The sequence below is a fragment of the Salminus brasiliensis genome, chromosome 14 (genome assembly GCF_030463535.1).
Source record: "Salminus brasiliensis chromosome 14, fSalBra1.hap2, whole genome shotgun sequence".
Lineage (NCBI taxonomy): Eukaryota > Metazoa > Chordata > Actinopteri > Characiformes > Bryconidae > Salminus > Salminus brasiliensis.
In genome coordinates this window covers 31,477,314-31,503,444 of record NC_132891.1, presented here as the reverse complement: position 1 = coordinate 31,503,444, position 26,131 = coordinate 31,477,314, and the positions used below count along the sequence as shown (strand labels likewise).

The 26,131-nt window shown below is 44.9% G+C and overlaps 1 protein-coding gene across 3 annotated transcripts; it reads right to left on the bottom strand.

The window, feature by feature from the left end:
• Nucleotides 1-1,407: 1,407 nt before the first annotated feature.
• lima1a (LIM domain and actin binding 1a) lies at nt 1,408-25,431 on the bottom strand. 3 transcript variants are annotated; one of them, XM_072697137.1, is made up of 11 exons: nt 25,292-25,431; nt 20,888-21,023; nt 19,820-19,862; nt 14,567-14,965; nt 7,119-7,182; nt 6,748-6,851; nt 4,836-4,910; nt 4,692-4,746; nt 3,947-3,999; nt 3,703-3,836; nt 1,408-3,577 (listed from the first exon to the last, which is right to left on the bottom strand). In XM_072697137.1, the coding sequence occupies exons 2-11, from the start codon at nt 21,007-21,009 to the stop codon at nt 2,590-2,592; spliced, it is 2,037 nt and encodes a 678-aa protein (XP_072553238.1). In that variant the 5' UTR covers nt 21,010-21,023; nt 25,292-25,431; the 3' UTR covers nt 1,408-2,589. The 3 variants fall into 3 exon arrangements, with proteins under 3 accessions (XP_072553238.1, XP_072553240.1, XP_072553239.1); XM_072697139.1 differs by having other exon boundaries at nt 3,703-3,833; XM_072697138.1 differs by having other exon boundaries at nt 4,692-4,743.
• Nucleotides 25,432-26,131: the final 700 nt, after the last annotated feature.

The following is a 26,131-nucleotide window of genomic DNA, read 5'->3' as shown; positions in this document are numbered from 1 at the left end:
TAATGGAATCTCATACCTGGACTTGGACGATAACCATGGACAGAAGACCTCTACACTTTTGTCCGTGTTACAAAATACTGTGTTACTGTGTGTTACAGAGAATTCAACCCTTCCTCTCTAGAGAGTCGCCCAGGTGCTTGTTCAGTCTCTCGTCACTTCAAGACTTGACTACTGCAACTCTCTTCTGGCTGGTCTCCCTCTGCGCACCATCAGGCCCCTGCAACTCAACCAGAATGCAGCGGCACGGGTCGTCTTCAACGTCCCTAAATTCAGCCATGTCTCTCCACTGCTGCGTTCTCTCTTCACTGGCTTCCTGTAGCTGCTGCCCGCATCAGATTCAGAACCCTGACTCTGGCCTACAAAGCCAAGAAAGGACCAGCCTCTCCGTGCTTGATGGCAATGGTCAAAAGCCGATCCGCACCAAGAGCCCTTCCAGCTTCGAGTACGGCTCGGCTCGACCCGCCATCCCTCAAAATCCGCGGAAGACAAGCGTCCAGCTTTTTTCTGTCCTGCACCAAAGTGGTGGAACGAACTTCCCCTGGGTGTCCGAACAGCAGAGTCCAACGCTCGCTGTCTTCAAACCCAAACTGAAGACCCTCCTCTTCTGAGAATACTTGGGCGAATAGCAGAGTGGTCTCCTTACTGACTAGTGTTTAGTAGAGTCTAAACTTAGGTAGAGGTTTTTCTTGGGTAAATAGCAAAGCACTCTGGATAAGAGCATCTGCTAAATGCCTTAAATGTAAATGTATGTTTGAGACAAATGTGTGACGATTCAGTGATGCACTTTAGCACAATGCTAAGTGGTGGGCTGTAAGTTCTCCAGTACTTATTAGCTACATTAGCCTCCTGACTATGTGGTCTAAAGTATGTTACAGTGCTTCTAATTAGAGGGTTTGTCTTTTATATTTTTAGCCACATCTATTGCTAACAGTGCAAGCAACCAACCACTGGTTGAGGAATGGGCTATACTGAAGAGTAGAACCTCAGTTCTAGATAAGAGACCACGCAGTACAGTAACTTCCAAGGAATTGCGTGGGTTGTAGCAGCAGTTTGGACAAGGCTCCTCCTTAGTTTCTTTTCTTACAGCAGGACAATAAAGCAGGGAGTTTGGTGTGGAAGAACTTGCCTACACAGAGTACTGACCTCAACCTCATCCAACACCTTTGGGTTGAACTGGAATGCCGGCAGCAAGCCAGGCCTTATCGCCTGACATCAGTGCCAGACTGCGCTAATGCTCCTGTGGCTGAATGAAAGTGAATCCCTGAAACCACGTTCCAAAATGTAGTGTAAAGCCTTCCCAGAAGAATGGAGGGGGTGGGGAGGCAAACCCCATAATAAACTAACGAAAAAAGTGATGTTTCCAAACAATCCAAACAAAGATGTTTGCAATAAAGACAAAGAAAACAATTATATGTTAAATATTTATTAAACAAACAAAGCTGCAGGAAATTTGGTCCGCTGATAAAAAGGATTTTCTGATTTGTGAGAACATCAAAAAGCAACTCATCCAACAAAGAGAAACTCATGATGCATGACATATTGCATAACAGAACAATATTTCTATGCACTGGACAAAAAAAACAAAAAAAAAAACAAACAAATTTCTCTCTCAATCCCAGGCTCTGTGCAAAAGAAACAGCCCCCGCTACATGTAGCTGTTTAATAAACAAAAGGACCCTTGTACATCAACCACAATCAACAACCTTAACAAGTATCGACTGCCAGCTGTTTCTAAACATCTACTGCTGTTATATATGAAGGACTGTCTAGGACCACCTAAAAAAAAACTAATAGGTAACATGATAAAAGCCTTTTAGCCATTTAGACTACAACAAAATAAAAGCGGCGTGATGAAACATTCAGCTATAAAACACAAAAATGAAGGTAGAACAAACAAACATTGATATATTTAGATTTATATATAAGTACCAAATGCAGCAGTTTTTCTGGAGACCAGGCTTGTCCACCTATTTCATGTGCTGGTTGCTTATTACATGGCCTTACGGCCTTTGAGGATGACCAAATGATTATTGGGGTTTTCTGTGGATGTTGGCTTGCATTCGGTTAGACAGGCACGAAAATAAAAAGCTCAGGACAAAAGAGCCTAATTGCACAGCATGCGAGACCGAGGCATACTGACGACGGGACGCGGCTTGATGAGTTCTCCCTAAAAAAGCTTAAAAAGACTAAAAATTTGTTTTGTTGTTTTTGTTTTTATTGTGAATCATCTTTAGACGCGCAGTTTAATGGTTTAATCCAAGACTAGGCTTATAGTTCAGTGAAAAATGTGATTCACACAATTTCCCTCTTATCCCAAACGCTGATGGAGACCAACTTCCAATGTTTAGCTACACTGAGTGCGTAGCTCCAGTGGAGGCGGACTTTGGCCTCCAACGAGTCTCAGCTGATGGTTTGGAGAAGAGAAAAACATGTTGCTTTTATTTTTTCCCCAGAACTAATCCTATAATAAACCATGTCCGGAAACCTCAGAATGTCTTCCTGTGCTTTGGACAGCAGGAAAATGGAAAAATGGCGAGCCCTTCTCATCAATGTTTGGTTTTAGTGTTTGGACCAGTGTTAGAGCAACGATCAGTCTTCGTCCTCGTCATCGTAGTGGCGATTCCTTCGGATCTGTTCCTCCACCGACTCGTCACCCTGGTCTTCCTCGCCTTCCCAGAATCCCACGTCCTGAGAGGATTTCTGTCGCTCCATTTCGGATCCGGAGCCTGGCTCCGATTCGCTGAGGGGCGAGGATGGAGGCGTGATATCCAGTGAAGTGCTCTGGCATGTTAAGGAGGCGGGCTCCTCCTCTTCCTGTCGGCCATCTTTCTCTTCTCCTTCCATATTTTCCTCAACGTCTCGGCCGTTCTCCTCGTCCTGTTGGGCTTCCGCTTCCTCCTCCTCTTCCTCTTCCTCCTCCTCTTGCTGAGTGGGACTGGCCATCATTGGGTCTTCAGTACTCAGAGGCGTGTCCGCAGTCACTTGAACGGGGGACATGTCTTCCTCAGAAAAGTCCTCTTTGTCCACCAGCTGGGGTTGAACAGGGTGTGTCTCACAGGGCTGAATGACCGGTGCGGAGTTGGTGACTGAGAATGGCCGGCTACGCTCTTTGAGGGAGGAGCTCCTGTGGATGCTGGACAGCTCTGCTCTCTCCGGGCTGACTGGGGAGGAGTCGCCCTCTGGTGGCCACTTGGGGCGAATGGGACGCACGCCACCCTCAACAGATGCCTTAAGCGAATCTCCCTCACCTTCATCCGTCCTAGGAGGCCAAGAAATCTTCAGCCGGCCGGTTTCCACTGGCTTCTCCGCCCGCTCGGATGCGGACTGAGCTCGGGTCTCTAAAGTCGCAGCAAGGACGTTGACTTTTTCCAGGGGAGACTCCTCCACTGTGGGACTGGTAGTGCTGTCCTTTGGGACATCCTTCACCTGCTCCTCCAGGTCATCTCCTCGAGCCTCCCATAGCTCCTTATGAGGTCTGTGGCCGAAACCCTCATCGTAGTTGCCTTTGGCTTTAAAGAGCTGGCAGAAGTGGGGCTTGCAGTAGACATTGCTGTGTAGAGAGGCGTAGCTCCCCAGGCTGATCGAAAGAAGGCCAGAATGACAGAAGAAATGAGTCACACATCAGAGACCAAGACTGACCTCAACCAGACAACGGTGACCTGATCTCGGAGCTTAGATTATAAAATCTGCCGGTCCACTCACCTCAGCTTGGTGTTGCAGTGGGCACAGCGGAAGCAGGTACTGTGGTAGACTTGCTGATTGGCTACTAGTCGCTCCAAGGGGTAAACAGTCTTCAGGCACATCACACAGCTCTCTCGCACAGGAAGGCGGAACTTCTGAACACACACAAGTACATAAATACATTTCTACACCAGAGAAAGATCAAATTTATTTATTTATTTATATTTATTGGTGGTTACAATCAAGCTAAGAAATTAAGGATCACCTTAAAAGCTTTACTTGGACCTTGGTCAGAAACTGGAGTAGTTGCAGTGGGGCCTGGTGGGAGAGAAAAGACCATTGAGCAATACTAAACTGAGGACACTAGAGGGAGCCAGTGGAAACAGTGGTATCTTCCAATAACCTCCTAAAACCGCAGGCTTAACCAGTCCAATTTCATCACTATTCAGTTATTAATCTTACGATATTATTTATTATTTGTTTGTGAAATATTTAAATAATTAATTAAATAATTTATTATTATTAACTGCTTTATCGTTTCTTAGCTCAAACATATCGGCCTCTACTACTGTGGAACATTGCTGTGAAGATTTGATTGCATTCAGCGACAAGAGTGTTAATGACATCAGGACGTTTGGCCACTTTATCATCCTCAACCCACTCCAAAAGGTTTTGGAGCGAGCACCATCCATCATTCCAGAGAACACTGCAGTTCCACTGCTCCACAGTTCAATGCCAGGGGGCTTTATACCCCTATAGCTCCCATCTGCTCCAGGGAGTCCTATTATATTGGCAATACTTCTCTACAGGGACTAGAAAAAGCTGTGCAAGTGTGTGTGTGCATTTGCACATCTGTTTCAGCAGTGGGTGCAACTTAAAGTAGCTGGAGGAATTCATTATAAGGGGTGTCCACAAACATTTGGACATCTAGTGTATCTACAGGTTCCGCAAGACATCCCCTGAAATACTGTAGTGCAATGCTGAGGAATGAGCACTGCATTGGGTCTTACCATTGCTGTCTGTAGATGAACCTTTTCTGCTGTTGGGTTCAGAGGTCGAGATCTGCTGAACAGAGAAAGCAAAGCTTAGCAACAGTGCCCCCTACAGGCAGGCCTATTCACACATGAGCTGCACAAGGCCGGTCAGGAACATACCACATCTTGGGTGGCCGGAGGGACATTCTCCTTCTGTTTGACACTGGAGCTGCACACCTCCATGTCCAGTTCACTCTGCTCGTGAGGAGAAACAGGAGAATCTGAGTTTTGTTCAATCGGGAGAATGATGCTACTAAGCGAAGCGAGTCCCTAAAAAGATGCAGAGCAGTAAAATCTACAGTCACCATCATCAGCTACAGGCCATAGCTGTTCTGTAAATAACACTGTAAATAACACTGTATAGAAATGTCCTCGTGAAGTCTATGTACATATGTCCAGTATGTAAATACTAGAGAGTCACTAACAGCCCGAAACAAATTCCTAGTGTGTGTGAGAACATACTTGGCCGATGAATCTGATTCTGATTCTGATTCTGAATCACATTTGAGTGCTTGGTCAGAAGACTGGCCTTCCTGGCGTTAACGGATGTAGGATCTATTGTAGGCCTGTCCATCAGTGGACAGGTATAAGTCCAGGACCAGCTCTGACCAGAGATTACTTGGTTATTGAGTCATTTTCAGCACAGCAGTGGCTGTGGCACTGTATTGGCATGGTAGAGGCCCTGTGTGCGGCACTGGAGTGTGATTACAGAGGGTGAAGAACAGAGCCTTGAAATTCACAGACTAGCTCCTGGTCATGGAAAGCACTTGGAAAATTGCTAAAAGAGACAATTGCTAAATATATATATATATATATATATATATATATATATATATATATATATATATATATATATATATATATATATAAATAAAGTGCCTGGAAATATTAGTGTGAGGTCTTGGAAAAGTGTAATGTAAGGCCACAGATTAAGCCACAGAAATTGCATATTTTAGCTGCCAAAACGCATCTGTTATTCCTGAGCAAATATTCCAAACCCAGTGAGGGATGGTTAAAATCGTAGTCACTATCTAGACCCTTTTCACCAGCACAGTCAGTCTACTTATATGTATTAATTTTACTGTCTGTAACTATCTTCCACCTGGGACGATCTCACTCAGGGTGGAAGCTCTTGCGTAAATGAAACATGGCCAGCATAATTCAGACCAGATTTGGGGATTTCTTTTCTTAAATCTTCTTGGAGATTGTTTTCATACAATCCTTCGAACTGAACTGGGGTACTCTGTGGTTTTAAACTCCACCATCCTTTTGCTAGGAATGAATCTACACAGCCACTGCTCTCTAAGACTGAGTCAGCCTCTACAGCTCCTTTTCTAGGAGGAGTCCATTTCAGTCAGGGATGGTGATGGGTGCAGAAGATCTGATGTCTGTAGATGTTCATTCTAATATGATCTTCTGTCAACAGCAGCTGTCTGGTATGGACGTCCTGAAGAGGACGTCTAAGTTCAGCCATGTCTCTCCACTGCTGCGTTCTCTCTTCACTGGCTTCCTGTAGCTGCTGCCCGCATCAGATTCGAAGCCCTGGCGCTGGCCTACAAAGCCAAGAACGGACCAGCCAGCCCCTTCGTACTTGGTGGCAATGGTCAAAAGCCGATCCGCACCAAGAGCCCTTCCAGCTTCGAGTACGGCTCGGCTCGACCCGCCATCCCTCAAAATCCACGGAAGACAAGCGTCCAGGCTTTTTTCTGTCCTGCACCAAAGTGGTGGAACGAGCTTCCTCTGGGTGTCCAACACTCACGGTCTTCAAACCCAGACTGAAGACCCACCTCTTCTGAGAGTACTTGGGCGAATAGCAGAGTGGTTTCCGTACTGACTTGTGTTTAGTAGAGTCTAAACTTAGAGGATCTTTGAATTTTAGCCTTTTCAAACTAGCTGAGGTTTTTCTTGAGTAAATAGCAAAGCACTCTGGAGAAGAGCGTCTGCTAAATGCCTTAAATGTAAATGTAAATGTCTTGGAAAATGATGTCCTGAACAGAGTGGGAACCTTGAAAATGAAAAGTGAGACACTTACAGGAGTGGAGCAAGGGGTGTCTTGTTTAGACACTGCTGCCTGATAAAGGGCCATTCTGTCCCTGAGTGGAGTGTTCTCCACCGTCGGGTCTCCACCAAACACTCCTGAGAGAGGGAGAGAAAGAAAGAGCAAGTCAGAGCAGTTGCAGAGACACTGAAAGAGGCAAGAGGTCAAGTTAAGAATGAAAAACAGGCATTTCCAAGTACTAGATGACGTAAAGCCTGCCATCAGCACTTTCCGACACTCTCTTGAACTCTCTGGCTGACCGCCACTCTGGCCGAGAGGAAACGCGTAACTCAAGACCTCAAGACCTCCCCCGTTATGTGCCTGCTGAAGTTCAGAACATGGCGCTTTGGGATGTTTTGCTGTACCTTTGTCTCCAAGTTCCATTTTCTCCGGACCACTTCCTTCTGTTTTCATTTGCTCCCCAGAAACCTGCACAGACAAAGCAGAACAAGCTCAGCATGCTTTACCAGAGGCCGAGTGGTCGAGTGGAGTCGTGGAGACGACAGAGCCTGTAAAGTTATGAGTTAGTTAAGTGGAGGAATCACTATTGGAAAACCTCTGTCATCTAAGAGTGGCTTCACGCTCCACGCGAGAGAAAAGGCAGTTGCATGAGCCGGTAAATAGGCCCTCAGCGTGATGCCGGATGCTAGGGCCACTCTGTGACGTTAAAGAAGCGGCCGTCTTGCCAGCCTCTTCTGCTTGTTGTTTTTTTTTTTCTTCCTCCTGCCTTTAATAATCCACTAATGAGCTCAGAGCGACGGAAGCGCGGGCAGACACCACCGTCTGGCCACACGCACCATGGCCCCTGCCAGAGCCACCAGCAATCCCGCTAAACCCCAGTCTGCCCCTACAGCTGGGCCTGCTGCGAGGACAGCAGACAGGGACCGCGGAGGTCGACACAGCTGCAGAAACCACAGGATTAGTCTGCTCTCTTTGGTTTGGCGTAGAGGCGGAGCAATAGGCCAATATGTTATTATCATAAGTCAGATTACGCTGCATCAGAAAAGTGTCTCTACAACACTAAACAAATGCCTGCATCGTAAAAAGGCAGATTAGGACCAATTATGAAGAGCCTGCAAACATCAGCCAGCGTTTAGTAACTGTGTAAACTACAAAATAACCAACAGCTGATTACAGCTTTGCTTTTTTGTTGATTTTCTTTATATTTCCTCCCAATTTGGTACAGTCTATTAACCCACCCGTTCACACCCCCCACCCCCCCAGCACTCTCAATGCTCTAGGAGGGTCCTTATTACCCACCCAGAGGGGTACTCCAGGATCACTTTTTGAGGTCACTCACACTGAATGCTATACGGTCAGACAACAAGTGTGTAAAACGTCCTTCATGTTTTACCAGATTAATGTAGATGTCCACCCCACTAAGAGGTCATGTTGAATCCAAGCCATGGTCCAGTAGAACTGGCCGGCTTCTCATCAGAATGGATGGCTGCCAGGTTTACCCCTCATGCTTTGCCAAGAGAGACCATTAGCCAGCTTTCTCATAAGGCCATGAATTCAGAATCTATAAACTATAAACACTAACATATACACACTGACCGGCCACTTCATTAAAACCACCTCCTTGTTTCTGCACTTACATCCATACATAGATTAGCTTCACTTCCCAAATAGGGGCACTGTATAGTTCTGTAATTCCACACTGTAGTCCATCCGTTTCTCTCCATACTTTGTTATTAGCCCTGCTTTCCTCCTGTTCTTTAATGCTCAAGACCCCACAGGACTGACCACCACAGAGCAGGTGTTTTTCTGGTGGTGGGTCATTCTCAGCACTGCAGTGACCCTAACTGAGATGGTGGTGGCTTGTCAGCATCACTGCTGGGCTGAGAACAGTCCACCAACCAGAAATATCCAGCCAACAGCATCCTGTGACCATTGATGAAGGACTACAGGATGACCAACACAAACTGTGCAGCAACAGATACAGAGCCTCTGTCTCTGATTTTACATCTGCGAGGTGGGCCAACTGAGTAGAGTGGACAGTGAGTGGACACAGTGTTTTAACCACCATGTCAGTCAGTGTTACTGCAGTGCTGAGAATGACCCACCACCCAAATACTACCTGCTCTGTGGTGGTCAGTCCTACATGGTCCTGAGCATTGAAGAACAGAAGGCTAACAAAGCATGGGAAGTGTTTACACTGGAAATGAAGATACAGATTCAACTATTTTAACTAAAATGTGCCCATTTCCAGAACTTCACACCTCTTTACACATAATAACAGTACAAGACAACAGCCCGTGCTATTTCACACTACAACAGAAGACAAATAGCCCTCACAGATGCTTACTGGCAGTGAACTGGTTCAAGTTGACAATGCATCAATCCAAAATCCCAAAGCTGACAACATCCTATAAAGGCCCAAGTCTCAATGCTGGAAACTGAACAGCCAGCTGGTCAGTAAGCTGCAGGACAACAGACATAACCGCTCGAACAACCCGCACTCACTGGCAACTGGCAGCTTACTGGTTTGAGTCCACCAAGCCATAAAACAGCCTCACCTGACTTCAGACAAGCACTGCTCAAGTGGCCCAAGTCTCAAGCAGGTCTTACCCAGCCAAAGCTCCCTGCGAGAGCTCTAATTACGTCTTACCTATTAAAGGAGGCTTCAATCCAGCGTGAGTCTGATTCCTGGAGCCGGGCAGAGCAGAGTGTGTGTGTGTGTGTGTGTCTGTCCAAGCCTGACCGAACTCACAGCCTCAGATTAGAGATGGGGAGCTTGTCTGTGTTTTGTTGGCAGTAGGGTGGAAAGGGGGTTGGGATGGGCCCCAAGCAGCTGGTGCAGCCTTTAACTACAGGGAGGAGGAGGGTGGAGGAGGAGGAGGTGGGGGAAAGAGGGGGGGGGGGTTAAAACTGTCTTGTTCCAGCACTCGGTGGATTAGCCATCAGTTGGAGAGGCAGGCAGCCGGGCCTGCGGTTACAGTCTCCAGACTGAGCAGTGACACCGGGGGGAGCAGGAGGCAAATGCGGCACAAAGGCCCCAAGGGGGGGCGGGCTGGGGGTGGGGGGCAGCACAGACAAAGACCTCTTACACTAATCCATCATACAAAAGAAGCAGAGCATCTGAGAGCGGCCTGCCATGACTGCATCCAAAGAGGGAGCAGAAGAGCAGAGTACCACCTTCAGCTCTGTGCTCCATCAAAGTACAGAGAGATTCAAATCACTTAATGCTGAAAGAAGCAGCTCACACCGGGGGGCTGCCGCTCACGCTCTGCGCTGAGGCAACAAAGCGAACTGGAAAATGCTAAACTCTGTAAAAATGTCCAAATGAAAGGCTGGTAAACTGTAAATACAGTCTCCTCAAACCCACGCAGTGTAATCTGCTGAATGACTGACTATTCTAGCTACCTGAACTCCTGCTTTGTCATCAGCATAAAACATGCGAATCATCAAAGATCCAACAAAGAAGCAAATCACTGCAGAGCAATTACAGCCATTCGAGCCTACTGCCTCTCAAGAAAGAGCATATGGCTGAAATCTAATCAGAAGCACACCCACCCTCATAATGACCACCCTTTTCAGCAGCACCCAGCTCTGATGTTTACTTCTGAGAGCAAGCCATTAGACCACCATCTATCACTCCAGCAGAAACATGAGCATACAGAGAGAGAGAGAGAGAGAGAGAGAGAGAGAGAGAGACAGAGACAGAGAGAGAGACAAAGAGAGAGAGAGAGGGGAGAAAGGAAAGGAAAGGTAGTGTATGAAATTTACAACTTTAGTTTTGCACTGGAGGTACGAGGACACTGGAGCTAGCAAGCTATGGATGTTTGTATCAGGCTAGTTGGCATAATACGTAAACTGCATCAGTAATTGTTAGGGGGTCTCAACTACACTTGCTTATGTGGTTTTGGATACTGTATGGAAAAAAATAGCTGAAATAGCTAAAAAAACAAAACACATAATAATAATAATAATAATAATAATAATAATAATAATAATAATAATAAAAAAGTTGTAGCAGGCATCTTAAATGGGCCATAGAATGGAAAACTGTATATATGGCAGCATTATTTTCAATTAAATTTACACACCCAAACATTTACATAAACCCCACCCACTAGCAAAAGCCCTTCTAGCCCTAGTCAGAGCTGCAACACTAAAACTCCCCCCACTTGATATCACACTCCCCCAAATCACATGTAATGTTCCCAGCACTGGGAGGGTGAGGACTTACACATGCACGACCAGCCACTGCCTAACCACCCGGACACAACAAGGAGGATTGTGCTCCCTCTGGCTTCAGCTGCTGATGGTAAAAGTGAGAGGACAGCTGCACTACCCTTTAAGACTCAATCATTACAAAACAATAATGATAACAGGGCTAGGCTATGCAGCTATGGGCCATCTTGGTGATGTAAACAAGCCAATAAAAACAAAGTTTGGCTTTTCAGTCCACAATAATAATAATAATAATGATGATGATGATGATGATAAAAACAACAGGGTGGCTAGTAAAACTAATAGGCTGATCTTTTTCACCCCAACCCGTCACACACTTATAATTTATACATCAAATAAATGCATTGAATGGCATCTTCATAAAGCCTTTTGTTTATACCATTTTTGTAAATAACAGCGTCATACAGTGTCAGAAACCATCAGCAGCTCAACAGCTTGAGTTTTCTGCACAGTACCAGCCATTAGCTACACTAATCTCGTAGCTTAATCGCAGAAAACTAAAGAAACAAACTTTGAATTACTCCATTAATTCAAGCTGCTCAGCCCCTCAGCCTCATGACCTTCCCTCCAGCTTGTGCAGCAGAAGCCGGGCTTTGACAAAAGCCGAGCTGAGCCAGCCCTGCACTGGTCATGTGGAGCCTGAGCTCATGACATCACCCCAGGGAGCAGTGCGGTGTGCGACTAGGCGTAGGATGACCCTGACCTCCAGTCAGGTGATGAGCAGGGGCGCTGAGGCCATGCAAGGGCAGGAGGGATGCCTTGTCAGGCTTTAATAGCAGATTTAGGAATGTGTTCTCAGTGCCTCCATATGGAGGAGATCAAGACCATGTCCTGACCTTTCAGAGGCAGCAGGCTGGGGTGGGGTGGGGCGGGGTGGAGTCTTGGGGGATATGCGAGCATGAGGAGAGCGAATACAAAGAGAACACATGCTCATATACAGATGGAAAGAACATATTAAGATTCAAAAGCTCAGAACACCATCCCCCAGTACCAATGAAATCAAAACCAGCCCACAATGAGGGTACACCGCCCCTGAACGTTTGCACTGAAACAAAGCAAAGTTCAAGGCAACTCTTTATTTTTGCTGAATAGAAAAATGTTTTGAATGCTTTGAATGAAGATATCATCATACTGGATCATGTGATGACATATGACAGGGGTGAGGAACTGAGGATCCGGCACAGTTTTGGAGTTAGGAGTGCATGAATATGGCCTTCCCTGACGACTGGAGTCATTTGGGGAAGGGCTCAGTATCGCTGGTTTGCTTTCACACCCAAGAATACCATACAAACATGACCTGGACTGAGCTGTGCAATTTTGCAAAACAGTAGGAACTAGGCTCATCCGTTTAGTACTTTTTATTATTTGCCTTGGATGTAAACAGTCATACAGCGAAGAATAGGGCTTTCTGAGGTCATGGCCTTTCACCGTGCAGGAATACCTGATAACAAGGAGCTGTTGTCGTAGGAGAAGGTTTTTTTTAGCCATGCAGGTGATAAGTGAAAGCAGTCATGTGACAAAATGAACCAATCACACAACCCCGCCCGAAGCAAGCCCCAGATCACCGATTTCAGGAGGACCAGAGGTCAGTACCGTTTCTGCATTTGAAAACAGTGCTCCTAGGCCTGGAAAAAAAAAAAAAACACCCAGAACTCTTAACCCAGAGTTCTTCCTAGACCCTTTTCAGTATGTGGAGGTTCTTTAAACTTCCAAAAGGTTCTTCACACTCAAAACAACTGATTGGAAAACAAGGTTCTATCCATTGAAAGATTCTTAGGGAACCAAAAGTGGTTCTTCTATGGCATCGCACCAAAAATATTGGCACCTTCATTTTTACTATAGTTCACTGGGTGATGATCGGCTGCCTCAAGTGCCTGTAATTGGTCTGAAACCACCCCAAAAGTGTTTTCACACTGCAAACAAACTGAACTGTGATTCAGTTCGATCCAGACTGAGACCACTCTATTTGGTCAACATCCCACCAATTAGCCCTGGACCTAAACCTCGGGTTCCTCTTAATAAATGATGATATATTGTGAGACCTTTAGACCTGGTCTGTTCTCAAAATAAAGGTGCCCCCAAAAGAATTCTGACAGATGCCATAAAACAGGGTGGGGATGGGTGAGAATCCGGCACATATTGAGGGTTTCCCTGTTTTTGAAGCCTGAAGACGCCTACTGTTCAACAGTGCGGTATGTTTTGCCTGTTGTTACTGAATTTAATTATTATACAAATCTAATATTCACCCCGCCTCCCCAAATCCATATTCTCTCCTTTGCTCCTTTACACCCTCGTAAATCCGCTCTCCCGATCTCCGCCTCTCTTTTCTCATTTCCACATGAGGAACTGCACCCCATGGAAGACAGAGCGCCATTGTCTCTGGTTATAACCCTTTTTATTTTGAACACACAACCTTTTGAGAGTCAGCGGCAATGAGATTAAAGAATGCTGGGACTGTGGATGAAATGAAGATTACACATAAAAGTTCAGTGCTTCTTTCCCACACAGGCTGGTAGGACATGAACTAGGCTTGAGGTTCCAGTGTAAGCCAGCATTGTGAAAAGTTCCACGTTTGATGTTAAGCAAGGTCTTAAGGCTAACAACATACAGAAAAATGGACCCGGTAGACCTCCAGCACTATCCCACCAAATAACCAGCACTTACACGTTCATCTTTAAAGGGGCTGTATACGATTCCAAGCCAATACACTTTGCTAAATTCAACAGAGTGTCAGGACAGTGAATCTGGCACATGCTATGTGCTGAACTACATGCACTGTCAAGGAGAGATGGCTCAGAAACAGCCGAAAAAGAAAAGACCTGACGACCAAAAGCTAAAAGTTCTTAGATCAGGCGAGGGTGAAGACATATGTAAACACTGGTGAGGCAGCAAAGAGACTCAAAATGTTGAAAGGCATGAAAGGGGATGAGGATGGTGCTCTATTACTGCTCAATATAATTGAGTAACATTGACTAATTTTTGCTTAAAGTTTCAGAGCAATGGCATTATCAATAGTATTGTTTTGTTCCCAATGACTGTGAATGGTTAAACAACTGGTTTGCTTAGCTGCAGCAATTGAAGCAATGGTTAGCTAACAATAGCTAACCTACCTAAAGCTAATTACCAGACATGGAGTTCTTCGCACTAACGTTATTTCATGGTATTTGATCGTACAATATTTCCGAAGGGTTTTATGGCCACAAAGCTCTGGGGCCGGAAGCCTCTGAAGGAAAACAACAAGGATGGGTGGGTTTGTGAGAGAGGAGAACATAAAGCTCTACCTACCTACATAAATAAATATCTGACAAACCCAAAAGGTGTGTGTGTCCATCTTTCCATTGTGAGAAGATTACCAAACACTGGGGGTCTGAAAGGATGTGGAACTGGCTAAGTAAGTAAGTGATCTTACTGAAAATGTACAAACCCAGCAAAGCATCTATTGGAGTTTTCAGAACAATGGACTGACCACCCAATTATGACTAAAAATGTTTGGCATGGACCTGGATGGTGAGAAAATGCTCCAAGGCCTAAAACCTATGTATTGTCACAGCTGACCACTATGGTGAAGAAAAGGCAAAGCTCGTCTTCCCATGACCAGGTAGCTACAAGGACTCACCTTGTTCTCGAACATCATTTTGAGGCTGCTGAGAGGAACGTTGGGTTTCTCAATTGTGGTGCTGGTCACTTCCGACGCCTCTAGGCTCTCCGCATCTCGCTGCACCCAGTTCTCCATAACTGCTTTCCTGGGGCTCTGAAGGTGCTCTTGACTAACCTGGCCGTCTAGGAAATCGTCTGGCTTTGTGTTGGAGGATATGCCACCAGCTTTTGATGGGGTGTGTTTGTCTGCAAAGCCTGCAGATGTTCTCCGAGCGTCTGTGGGCGGGTCTCGGGTTTGGTCCTGGATTCGGGGTTGCGGTGCTGAAGAACTGGGGGAGAGAGGCTGCTGGACCTCCCACCGCTTCTTCAGAGCGCTGAGATTGCCGGTGCGCAGGGCAGGGTCTGAACTCTCCACAGGCTGGAATAGAAAAAGATTCATTATCAGCAAGGTAGCTTTTAGGACAGGAGATAATTTGGTGGGCAAATTTTCTCCAAAATGTTTATAGTAGAAGGGAAATGTTAACAATTCTGTCCCAATTTAGTCATTTCCAATTCCCACCCATTCGCTAGGACTCCCCAGATCATATGACGCAGGGAGGGTGAATGCCGGCATGTGATTCCTCATTGTCACATGAAGCCAGCTGACCTTGTCTTCTTGAACTTCTTGAACGAGCTTGGAGGGGAACGCTAACTGCTAATTTTGTTATGACAGCTAACAGCCAACAGGGGGGTTGGGGTGGGAGTGGCAGGGCCATCCGAGTGATGCTCGTTGGGACTCCTGGTTATGTATGGCTGTGGCATCACCAGGGATCGAACTTATGATCTCCCAACGATAGTGGCTGCACCACTCAGCAGCTCACAATAGTCTTACACTTGATGTTCGTCATATTTGTACATTACTTTGTACATTTTACAACAATTTACGCTAGTTTAGGTGTTGTAACACAAGTTAATTAACTGCAATTTGGAGGCTTATTGTAACAAAGACAAAACAACACAATACATCTACACTCTTATTTGGCAGATCTTTAAACTCAGTGTCAGACAAGAAACCTTCCTTCCAGAGAACGGAAAACAGCTCTAACATGCTTTAACATGCTCTAAAATCCGCCCTCAGCATTAAGGGAATCAATAGCATATGACAGAAGCACATTGTTAGTCTGCTGGGTAAATAAAGACAGTAAAAGAAGAAAACCTGGTGAATTGAGCAGCTCCCTCAGACCTTGCAGGTGGAAGAGAAAGAAAGCTGTCCCAGATGTGAGCTGTTAGGAACTATCAGCCCACCCCTGTAATGACACAGGGGGAAAAAGGGGAGTGGTGAGGAAAGGGAGGGGGGAACAGATACACAGGACGAGAGGAAAAGACAGAGGCAGTGAAAAGCAGAGAAAACCCAAGATATGAAGAGTGAAAGTTTACAGAAGCCACTGAAGAAGCTCTCTCTTTAATGTGAGCAGTTTGAAAAGTATTCGGTCATTACTTGCTAGGAGTGTAAGCCATGTACACGTCAAATAAGCTCTTGTTGATTGACAGTAAATATAAAATCTATAAGGTCTTTGACAATTTTATTGTATACAATAAGAAAACCCTGCTGATTTAGATCAATTAAGAGCCTAAATCCAGCCAGGCCAGTCAGGCAAAGAACGAGGCCACGTTATTGCCAATCAATGATCAGTGTCATTATGTACAAATCAAAGAAATAAGGTTTGAGGAGTGTCCTATCCTGTCCAGCATCCATCCTTTTACTTGTCTGCCACAAATTTCTTTACTTCACCAAAAAGCCAAAGAGCCTGACCCTCTGCAAAGAGCCTGAAAATGGTAAACTGTGGGTCAGATGACCGGCTCTTTGGCTTTTTGGTGAAGTAAAGAAATTTGTGGCAGACAAGGAAAGGGCTAGGACACCTCTGACCAGTGGGAAGGGTCACTTGTCTACTTTGATGGATGCTGGACAAGCTGTGGGTCAGATGACCCACAGTTTACCATTTTCAGGCTCTTTGCAGAGGGTCCGGCTCTTTGGCGAAGTAAAGAAATTTGTAAAACTGTAGTTGTTAAGACGTACAAAACGTGACAAATTTTTCATGGTGCTAATTTGGCGTCAGCACCCTGCCCGGGTTTGTTTTCACCCAAAAGAGGGCATGGTGGTGGTTTGGACAACAGGGAAGTGATATATGCCAGCTCTCATGGATTGGAGTTATGAGGCTTAGTAAAGAGAGAGCAGATTACTTAATATCCCACCAACTCTCACAGTATACACAATGCGTCTAAATCATCACACTTGCCTCGAACTGCACCAAATTCTTTTGATATGTTGAACTGACAAATGTAGGTCTTGAAGGTGATCAAGATGGGTTGCTACTGTTTAAGCTATGCAACATACTTGTGTTGCTGCTTTCACATTTCTTAAAAATGGCCAAATGCTCCTCCAAACACAACGCCAATGCACACCAATCATAGTTTGCCTTCAGGAGATCACAACCAAGTCATGCGCTCAGCCAGATGGAAATGCTCTAATAGACACTTCACAGTCAACAGCACAGAAGCTCAAACCCCTCAAACACCAGTGCATGAAATGCTAATATTCCATACGGAGATGCGGCCAGCTAATTTTCAGCTTCTCTCTGAGGCCAAACACAATCAAGCCTTTGGTTCCCTGCCTGGACTGGCAGAGGAGGCTCTTCTCCCTGCTAAAGAAAGAAAGTGAAGGCCTATAATAAACCGCTGAACCATACAGACCTCCACAGTTAGTCTTGTGGGAGAACTCAACATTAGTTCCATGACCTGCCACAACACATCTGACTGTTTGAGGCATGGACTCCACCACAGCAGATCCTTTATGTTCTTACAAGTTGTGAGGTGGGGTCTCAATGAACATCAGTGACCCTGCTCACAGTGTTCACTGGTTGTCCTTGCCTGAAACACTTTTGGTAAGTACTGACCACTGCAGACCAGCCTGATGTTTTGGAGGAGTTGTGATGACCCTCCAGTCGTCTAGCCATTACCATATGCATTAGTCGAAGTGTCTCAGATGCTTGTCCCTAATGCTTGTCCATTTGTCCTGCCTTTAACACCATCATCACCTTCAAGAACCGAATGCTCACTTGCTGCCCAATATGTCCACCCTTTGACCGACAGATGCCACTGTTTTTTACTTCACCTGTCACACCGGTGCTAATGTTGTGGCTGATAGGTGTACACTGCCCATGAAGAGGCCTTGAGACCTTGCCTCCTTCTGAAATTTGACTTTTTTCTATAAAAGCTTTTAAAAATGCTCTTTTTTGCCACCTGTACTTGGTGTATATTCAGCAACACTCCATGTTCCAGCTTTCCAAAGGTGGTTGAATCACCTGAAAGGTTTGAAAGCTACAGTAAAGCAAGGGGATAAAATGTGCTCCCAGGACTGTACAGTACTTTTGTCAAATGTTGCCTCAGATTGTTGTTTTACAGTTTTTTGGGGAAAAATAAACTTTTTAAACTTAAAAAAAAAGTCAAAGATTGAAAAAGTTAAAAAGAATGAATGATATTGACAATGCTTTTGCAGGACGGGGGTAAAATATTGATAGTTGCAAACCCCAACCCATTTATTAAAACCCGACTCTGAAAACGTAGCTGTTACCAAACCTGTGACGAGAAGTTTATCATGAAAGGAAGAGAACGAGGGTAAGCGTGTTCCTTCCAGCTCTTGGAAGTATTCAAGTGACCGCTGGCTGACCTTAGACGTCCATGTCCTGTCTTCCTGTCTCCCAGGCGAGCGGTAAATGAGGTCAAACCACCAGCAGGCCTAGTCATCACTATTGCACAGTAAACTGGAAACTATAATCCCGTTTTAATGATATACCCCAATATTAAAAACATCCAGTGATGATCAGATTAGTAGTATCTCCAATAATTGTGTATGTTACCAGGATATACCAGGACAACATCTCTACACAAGCCATTATCTGAACAACAAGCAGTAATACTGCTGAGAATTCACCATTTACCCATCCTGCAGTAGATGTTTTAGGAATATTTATTGATGTAGATATTCCATGATCATACCAACACCACCTGACCTCATCTGTAACCAGCTCACCCACCCTTAGGAACAACTCCCACCCTGACCGTAATGAGAGATGTGAAGCTACAGCAGCTTAAGACTCTCACAGATGCCTCCTTTCCTGCTACCTGTTCAGCTCCAGTGCTGAGTCACTGTCTGCCTCTTCTGCTCGGATGCTGCGCTCTCGTCCTTAGGCAGGTAAAGGTCCTCCTGGGCCTACATCCTTCTGCAAATTCATTTCTCCCCTTCAGCTTCACCAGCTGCGTTTAACATGACACTACAAGGCTCTGTGTCTGCTAGCACACAATGCGCAGAATAGCAGGAGCTGCTCAACTGCAGCAGACTTACCTGCAGATTAAGGAGTCTAAATAGGGATTAAGTTGACTAGCCACAAACTGCAGTGCAGAAAATAACAGGTGTGAGGCCACACAGACCTGACAGGCATGCTTCCAGAAATCTGGTCACAGATACAGATATAAACCTATTCGACTAAGTAGTCCTGTGCAAGGTCACACGTTTCTACGTTATTATTTTTGTATTGCATGATATTTTTCAGTACAGCGTTTGTGTGGCTCCATGTTCCAGAAATGGTCGGAATTGATTTTTTAATTACCATTTTTTAAACCAGCCTTTCTTCAAACGGGTTGTTTTGTTACTGTGCCTTTAAGGGTGATTAGTAAAACAATGACCTCTGTTCTGATTGGCTGTGCTGTACGCTACCTAATTCAATAGCAGTCAGAGCTGAAACACTCCTAAGAACTGCAGTGTGAGTGGGTGGAGCTAAACCATAGTGTTAGGCCGAACAGGCGGAGCTATGTAAATGAGTCGGGTCTCGTGACTGAATATGTGAGATTACTTCACTTTCACGATAGGGGAGCTCCCTGTGGCAGACTGGGGTTTTGACCAGTGCGATTCTCTGGCCAGGCGAGCACACCACTCTACACCAATAAGAGTCCTTGGGCAGAACTCCAAACTCTACATTCACAATATTTACATTGGTGCTGCATAAATTCGTGCAATCATACATTTCTGAATCATTATCAATATGACAAGTGATTTCAAACTTTTGATATTTGATATGTTTCGCTGAGACAGTCGTTGTTAGTTGTACGAAGGAACATGCTTAGCCAAGATTAGGATTAGATCAGGATTAATCTGGTTTCATTCCTGTTCTATATATATATATATATATATATATATTTTTTTTTTTTTTTTTTTTTTTTAATCACAGGCACTTACTTTTTTCTTGTCAAAGTTGATCTCTTCTGCTGCCTTCTGGTACCTGCAGAAAGGAGGTCAGATAATACATGGTTAGACTAAAATCCATAATAAATAAATAAATCTATCTATCGTCCTACACATTAGCCACAGAAAATGGATTAACCAGTGACATCAGAGGAGCACATTTCATAATATCTGTTTATTCGACTAATCAAACCATCCAGACTTCGAAGATAAGGAGAGTCAGTGGAGCTCCTTTGTAGAACAACTGGTGACCTCAGGTGGTGCAGTCTGGCAGTGCAGGAAAGAGGAAGGCGGATTCTAGTACCTTCTGATCACAACATGCCAGAGATTCAAAGATTACTAAATTATTTTTTTAAAAAGATACTAGATGTAAGTAATATGTGGGATTTAAAATATCATCCCTGTCATGCAAATACCTTATATCCCCATTTTTGCCATTTTGGCTTTTTGTTGTGTCCAAATTTCATGATGAATGGACCAATAGAAATGCTCCAAAATGACTTGGAATAAAATGAAATCTAAAAATGTCTAAAATCTAAAGACTTCCATTGAAAATGTAGACGCTGTAACAGAATGACGAATACTAATACCATAGACCAACACGACAGCAGCTAATAGGCCCAGAATTCTTGACATCGATTAAAGTACTGGCTCGTCAAAATATCTAATTTCTACAAATTCTGCCTCATCTCAACTGTGGTTCCTAAAACCGTCTCCTCAAACTATGTGTAGGTGTTGAGAAATCGACTTGCCTATGTGGTTTCTGACACTGTGTGGCATGCTGTTCTCCAGAGAACTGGAGCTTTTAATAGTTGGGTTTTAGATGGAAGTAGTCAGAATGACCCAAAATACAGGTGAAATGCAGCAGAGCAAAACATCACACTTTCATTCCCAAAGCAAGCGAAAGGGAAATGAATATCTGGATACGCTTGAGTGCAGGATGTTGCAAGAAGGGGGATTCGACATAAGGAAAATTCGAAAATGAGTCAGAAGCAGAAGGCAGCCAAACCAAGAGAGTGCATGAACGGGCATGTGCTGTGAGGCAAGGAGGCAGGTACGTACTTTGAGAAGCGCTCAGCCAGAGCCGTGCTTTTCCCCCGTGTTCCCACGATGGACAGTTCTTTAGCTGTGACGCGCAGGGACTGGGAGGCCCACTGTCTTCGGTCGAACGAGCTGACGGCCATCTCTGCTTTTGAGGCTACAAGGAAGAAAGTTAGCCAATCAGTACGGAGCTCTGCTCATGACCCCTGACACCTGTAATATCCTCACCCTGATGACCCTAATGGAGCTTCGCAAAGTATTCAACCTCTGTATCAACCCCCCACCACCACACACACACACACACACACACACACACACACACACACACACACACACACACACACACACACACACACACACACACACGATCAGGGCAGTAAGATCACACCTGAAGTGGACAGTGAGCAAGTGGGGGTTGGGTGGGTGTCTTGCTTAAGGGCACATCAACTGCCAGAGGCCTACGGGTCCCAGTATCATAGCTGTGACATCACAACCATGATGAGGTCAAATCAGGTTGTTTTCCAGCTTAGTTTCGATGCTGATTACCTCAGAATTCTTCAGCACGACCTCAAACTGTCTCAAACGTGGTCACAACTGGGTGTTCCAACAGGACAGTGACCCCAAACACACATCCTGTGGCTGGCTGTGGAATGGCCCTCGTCTGAAATATGTGGACTGTGACCTCAGGGGCACCTCAGTCGTAGATGCTGGTCCTGGAGATCATATCAGCGACCGTCCAGGCCCAAGCCCACTTTTCTAACCTTTAGGCTATAAACATGTGGTTCACAGCTGGTTTTGCAATATAGTGAAGAAACTATGCGGACAAAAGTATTGGGACACCTGCTCATCAACTGTTTCGTCCAAAATGAAGGGTACCAGCATTGAATTAAGATAAAATACAAATATGTTGGAGTAACTGTCTCTACTGACCAGGGAAGGCTTTCTACTACATTTTGGAGCATTGCTGTGGGAATTTGATTGCGTTTAGCGACTTTTGTTAGTAAGTAGGTCTGAATGTTGGATCCCAAAAGTACTGGATGGAGCACCATCCATCATTCCAGACAGCACAGTTTCACTGCTCCACAGCTCTAGCCCACGCCTGCCACAAAGCCTTAGGTCTTAGCAAATGGTATTATACTCCCCAAGTTAGCTACTACCTACTAAAATATGTGCAATGTGCTTAAAAGTCAGATCCCCACACCACAAGCGAGCCAGATTATCCTGTAGTGTGGGAAAAGGTATTAACACACATGGGATTATGTGATTTTAAAGACTGTATGATGTAAGACTGCCTAGAAAAGATGTCAAAATCCAGACAATGCTGATTAGCATCTCTATACTGCACAGCCCCAACTGCTCGGTGCAACTCAGGATAAGGAAAATAATAACATGATGGTGATGATGGTGAAATATTCACATATATTGTTCTCACGATCACTCAAAACATGCCCGGAAGGAGCATTTGAGAAAAAAAAAGGTCTGTATGAGGTCATGTCTCAACAAAGTGAGGGTAAACTTCGTGGGAAAAAAAAACTTAGGGAAGGATTTTATGGGAGCATAAATTTCTACCTCTTAGACAGGAAATGAGTCATTGGTCTGATTCGGCAGCAAACACCTGACGCTCACCTGCGCTTACATCGCACACTCTCATGAGTCCCAACCTACTTCAGATAGGAGTCAGTCGGGTGTCACTTATCCCTCAGGGCACCTGTGCCTGCTGATTGCCTGCTCATTGTGAATAAGGGTGTGTGGCGGCAGACTGGCTGAAAGCAAGTGGAAACTTGCATGAATACGTGGCCTACAGTCTGACTGACAGGTGAGATCTCTGAATCGGTAACAAGCCTGGAAAATGTTAAGGTCAGTAGAAGTGTATGAAGCTATCACGTTCAAGATCACCAGTTCAAACACATGTTAACAAGCAAACAGAGGTGCAAAGGGAGGTGTCGCCACTTTGCAAAGGTCTGAAGAAGACCCAATCGCTCAACCTCAGCCAAGAGCTTTAAGATGGTCAGGAACACCACAATAACCACCAAGGCCTGCCATGAACTGGGAGCTGCTGGAACACCACTGTACATCACCATAAACTTGGAGATGCTGCTGTCCAATAAAGAAGCTCCCGCTCCAGGAATGACACCTTTGAGCTCGACGAAAAGAAAAAGACCACTGTACCAACTGTTAAGCATAATAGTGGTCGTATCTGGGGCTGTTTTGCGGTCGGTGGAACTGGTACTTTCCACAATGAAGAATGAGGACTACCTCAGAAGTCTTCAGAATACCCTACAGAATAACTAGCCAGATGGTTAAAACTTAGACCTGACTGGGTGTTCAAACAAGACAATGTTCCCTAAAACACAGCAACAGTGGTTGTGGGATGGATAACAGGCCAACTTTAAGCTTTTAGAGTGGGCTTCCCAAAGTCCTGACCTTACAAATATGGAAGAACAATCAATTAAGGCCAGCTGGAAAACGTGACACCTTCAAAATTAGCCTGATTATCAAATATCAAAAGGATTTTTTTATTTTCAGGTCTACAAGTGTTGGTTTAAGCCTAGTGGCTTAGATACTTCAAATGGTTCTTTAAGTGGTTCCATAGTGGAGGTCTCCTTTTAAAGGTCTAAAGAACCTTCACTGGATGTAAAGCTTCTTTACACTCAAACATTAAAGCGACCAAAAGTGGTTCTTCTAAGACATCGCTCAAAGAACCACTTGAAGAGTGTAGAGAAGCGGGCCTTAGACACATCTGCAGTTCATCACATGGTGCACTCGGACAGACACTTTGGCAAGTCCTGACACAGCAGCTGACTCACACCGTCTACTCTAAGCTCGCTGCGACTCACTGTAGCTTCGTCATTTATAATCTGTCATTCAGTTACGTTTTCAGTAAATCAAAGTCCCCCAGTGTCTTTGTAAGGTCATGTTTGGGTTTTTTCTTCTCAACCACTTCCTTTCTGGGAGTCACTGTCTAAGAGTTTTAGTTAGGCCTTCTGCAGCCGTCCCATCTTAGGGCTCTGCTATCGTCTTTAGCCAAAGTCCTCAAAGACAAAAAGGCTTACGCAAGCAGTCACAGGCAGGCAAGGGCAGGCCTGAAGAGAGAAGCCCTGGTTCACTAAACGCTATTCTATTCAGTCGCAAAAATTAGGAGGACTTCACGATGGGGACGGCATCAGTACCAACACGGAGCTTTACGGTTCTTCTGTGGCAAATCCATGAAGGAATCCTTTATAGCATCTTTTATTAAGAAGTAGGTCTTCTTAGGCTCCACAGGCTCTACACTATCTACTATTCAGTTCATTTGAGTAGAATGGAAATTTAGGAGGACTTTAGAAGAACTATGAGGCAGAGCTGACACAGATATCAGCAGAAAATGGTAGATTCTATGGTAGAAGCCATTGTGCAATTGCACTGGCTATTCTCCACCACATCCTTTAGAGTGAACGGGCCATCGTTTTTTTTGTCCACATAGCTAAGATGAGTGAACAGCGTCCCACAGCGCTGCCTCAAAAAAGCCCTTTGCTCACAGGATATGATTCAGATCCTGCCACATCCCAAACACCCCTCCACACAACCCCCTGAAAGTTCAGAGGTCAGCGTCTTAAGCCATCAAATTCAACACAGGGGTTTTCCAGACGTGCTCAAGACGGACGCTTCGCCACTCATAGTCATCCTGTTACAGTAATTCATTAAAACTAAATTTCACAGCTGAGGTGGAAGTGTGGCTGGTCCACCATATAATTCTGCTTTAATGACAGGATATGTCAGGTCAGCACAACCACATCAACACCATAGCATGCTAAGACAGTCTCCCAACATCCCAGAGAAGGACTTAGCCTACTGCCTTCCTCCAAATCTCCCACTTTCCCAGCCAAGCAAGAGGAGATAGGCTGCCAAGGCTGGAGTTTATGCCACCATCAGTCTTTCAGACACTGTGTGAGGCCATAGATTAAGACTTTGCCAATGCAGGAGCATGCGTTACGTTAGTAAACCCTTTCTGAGAGCTTTGGTCGAGGAACACAAAGACATAACATGAAAGAAGAACCAAAAGAGACTCAACATGCAAAAGCAAAACTGGCTTCTGAGGAAGTTCTCCCACATTGAGCCCGATACTGATGGAGATCTGAATCAGACAGTATTAGACAAAGCAGAATTTCTTATTAAGCTGGACAAAAACATTTGGTTCCTTAAACATCATGGTTGGAAAAGAGATGTGTGAGTCCGAAGAACCGACTAGCTATGTAAAGGTTCTTTCCCAATTCAAAGACCTTTCATACCTTCTTCTTGAAACCAAACATGGTTCTTCTAAATTGGTACTGCTTAAAGAACCCTTTGTAGCACATGTTTGCTGTTTAGGACTTGAATGGTTGAATGAACCAAACAAAAGCTGTACATCTAGTATCTTAGTGTCTACACAACAAAGAAACCACATACCTTGAGCAAGTGCACGGGGCAGGTAGATAAACCTCCTCCTCCTCCTCTTTTTGTAGTCAGGTGGTTAAACTGTGTGGCTCTCAGTTCAGTGTCTTAGTAGACTGTAAGCTGTTGCTGCTGCTGGTGCTGCCCTGCTCCACTGTGTCTCTGCTCAGTCTGAGCAGCACTTGGCTATTACACACAGTTTGAGTCTGAGTGTGTGTGTGGGTGGGTGTGTGTGTGGGTGGGTGAAATACTGAGGGCTCCTCTCAGCCAATGAGGACGCCGCTCTCTCTTTCACCTAGCAGGTAAGGCCCCAGCCATTGAAAGCATTCATCGTTACCCCACCTCCAGACAATATCACCGTGGCCTTCAGGGTGACTCAATTCCAGACTCCCTCAGTGGACTGGGAATACCCCTCGCAGTTCCTGGAAATATTCCCCACCCTTTTCCAAAGCATAAATCTGAAAACAAGCAGACATCACAATGCTGGAGAAAGTTACTGTGGAAAAAAAAGGCTTTTCACTTTGTACCTCGAGTGTGCTTGGGGAGTTCATTTAAGGTTGAAGTATGAGGAAATAAAGAACATGGGAATTTTTAGGTTTGATTTCCTGATTAAAGCATTGCGGTTTACAGGGAACAGTTGGACCGTTAAAGAAGCCAAGAAAAGTTACTTCATTACTGTTAATGTAGAGAAATCTAAAAAGAGTGAAAAAACAACCACCACAATGCAGGCATTGAACTGTACAGGCATTTTTCACTTAACTTCTTTTAAAAGAAATCTGAAATTAAAAAATGATCTGGGCACTGACACTGATCACTGGACTACCTTAGACTGCAAGGGTTCAGAATCTGCCCTTT

What these genes read in the sequence shown, in the direction of transcription:
- lima1a (XM_072697137.1), bottom strand. Translation starts at nt 21,009, where the DNA reads ATGGCCGTCAGCTCGTTCGACCGAAGACAGTGGGCCTCCCAGTCCCTG. An exon ending in AATGGAACTTGGAGACAAAG is followed by an intron (nt 6,852 to 7,118) that starts GTACAGCAAAAC and finishes TCCCTCTCTCAG; the next exon opens with GAGTGTTTGGTGGAGACCCG. An exon ending in CTCCGGCCACCCAAGATGTG is followed by an intron (nt 4,747 to 4,835) that starts GTATGTTCCTGA and finishes TTCTCTGTTCAG; the next exon opens with CAGATCTCGACCTCTGAACC.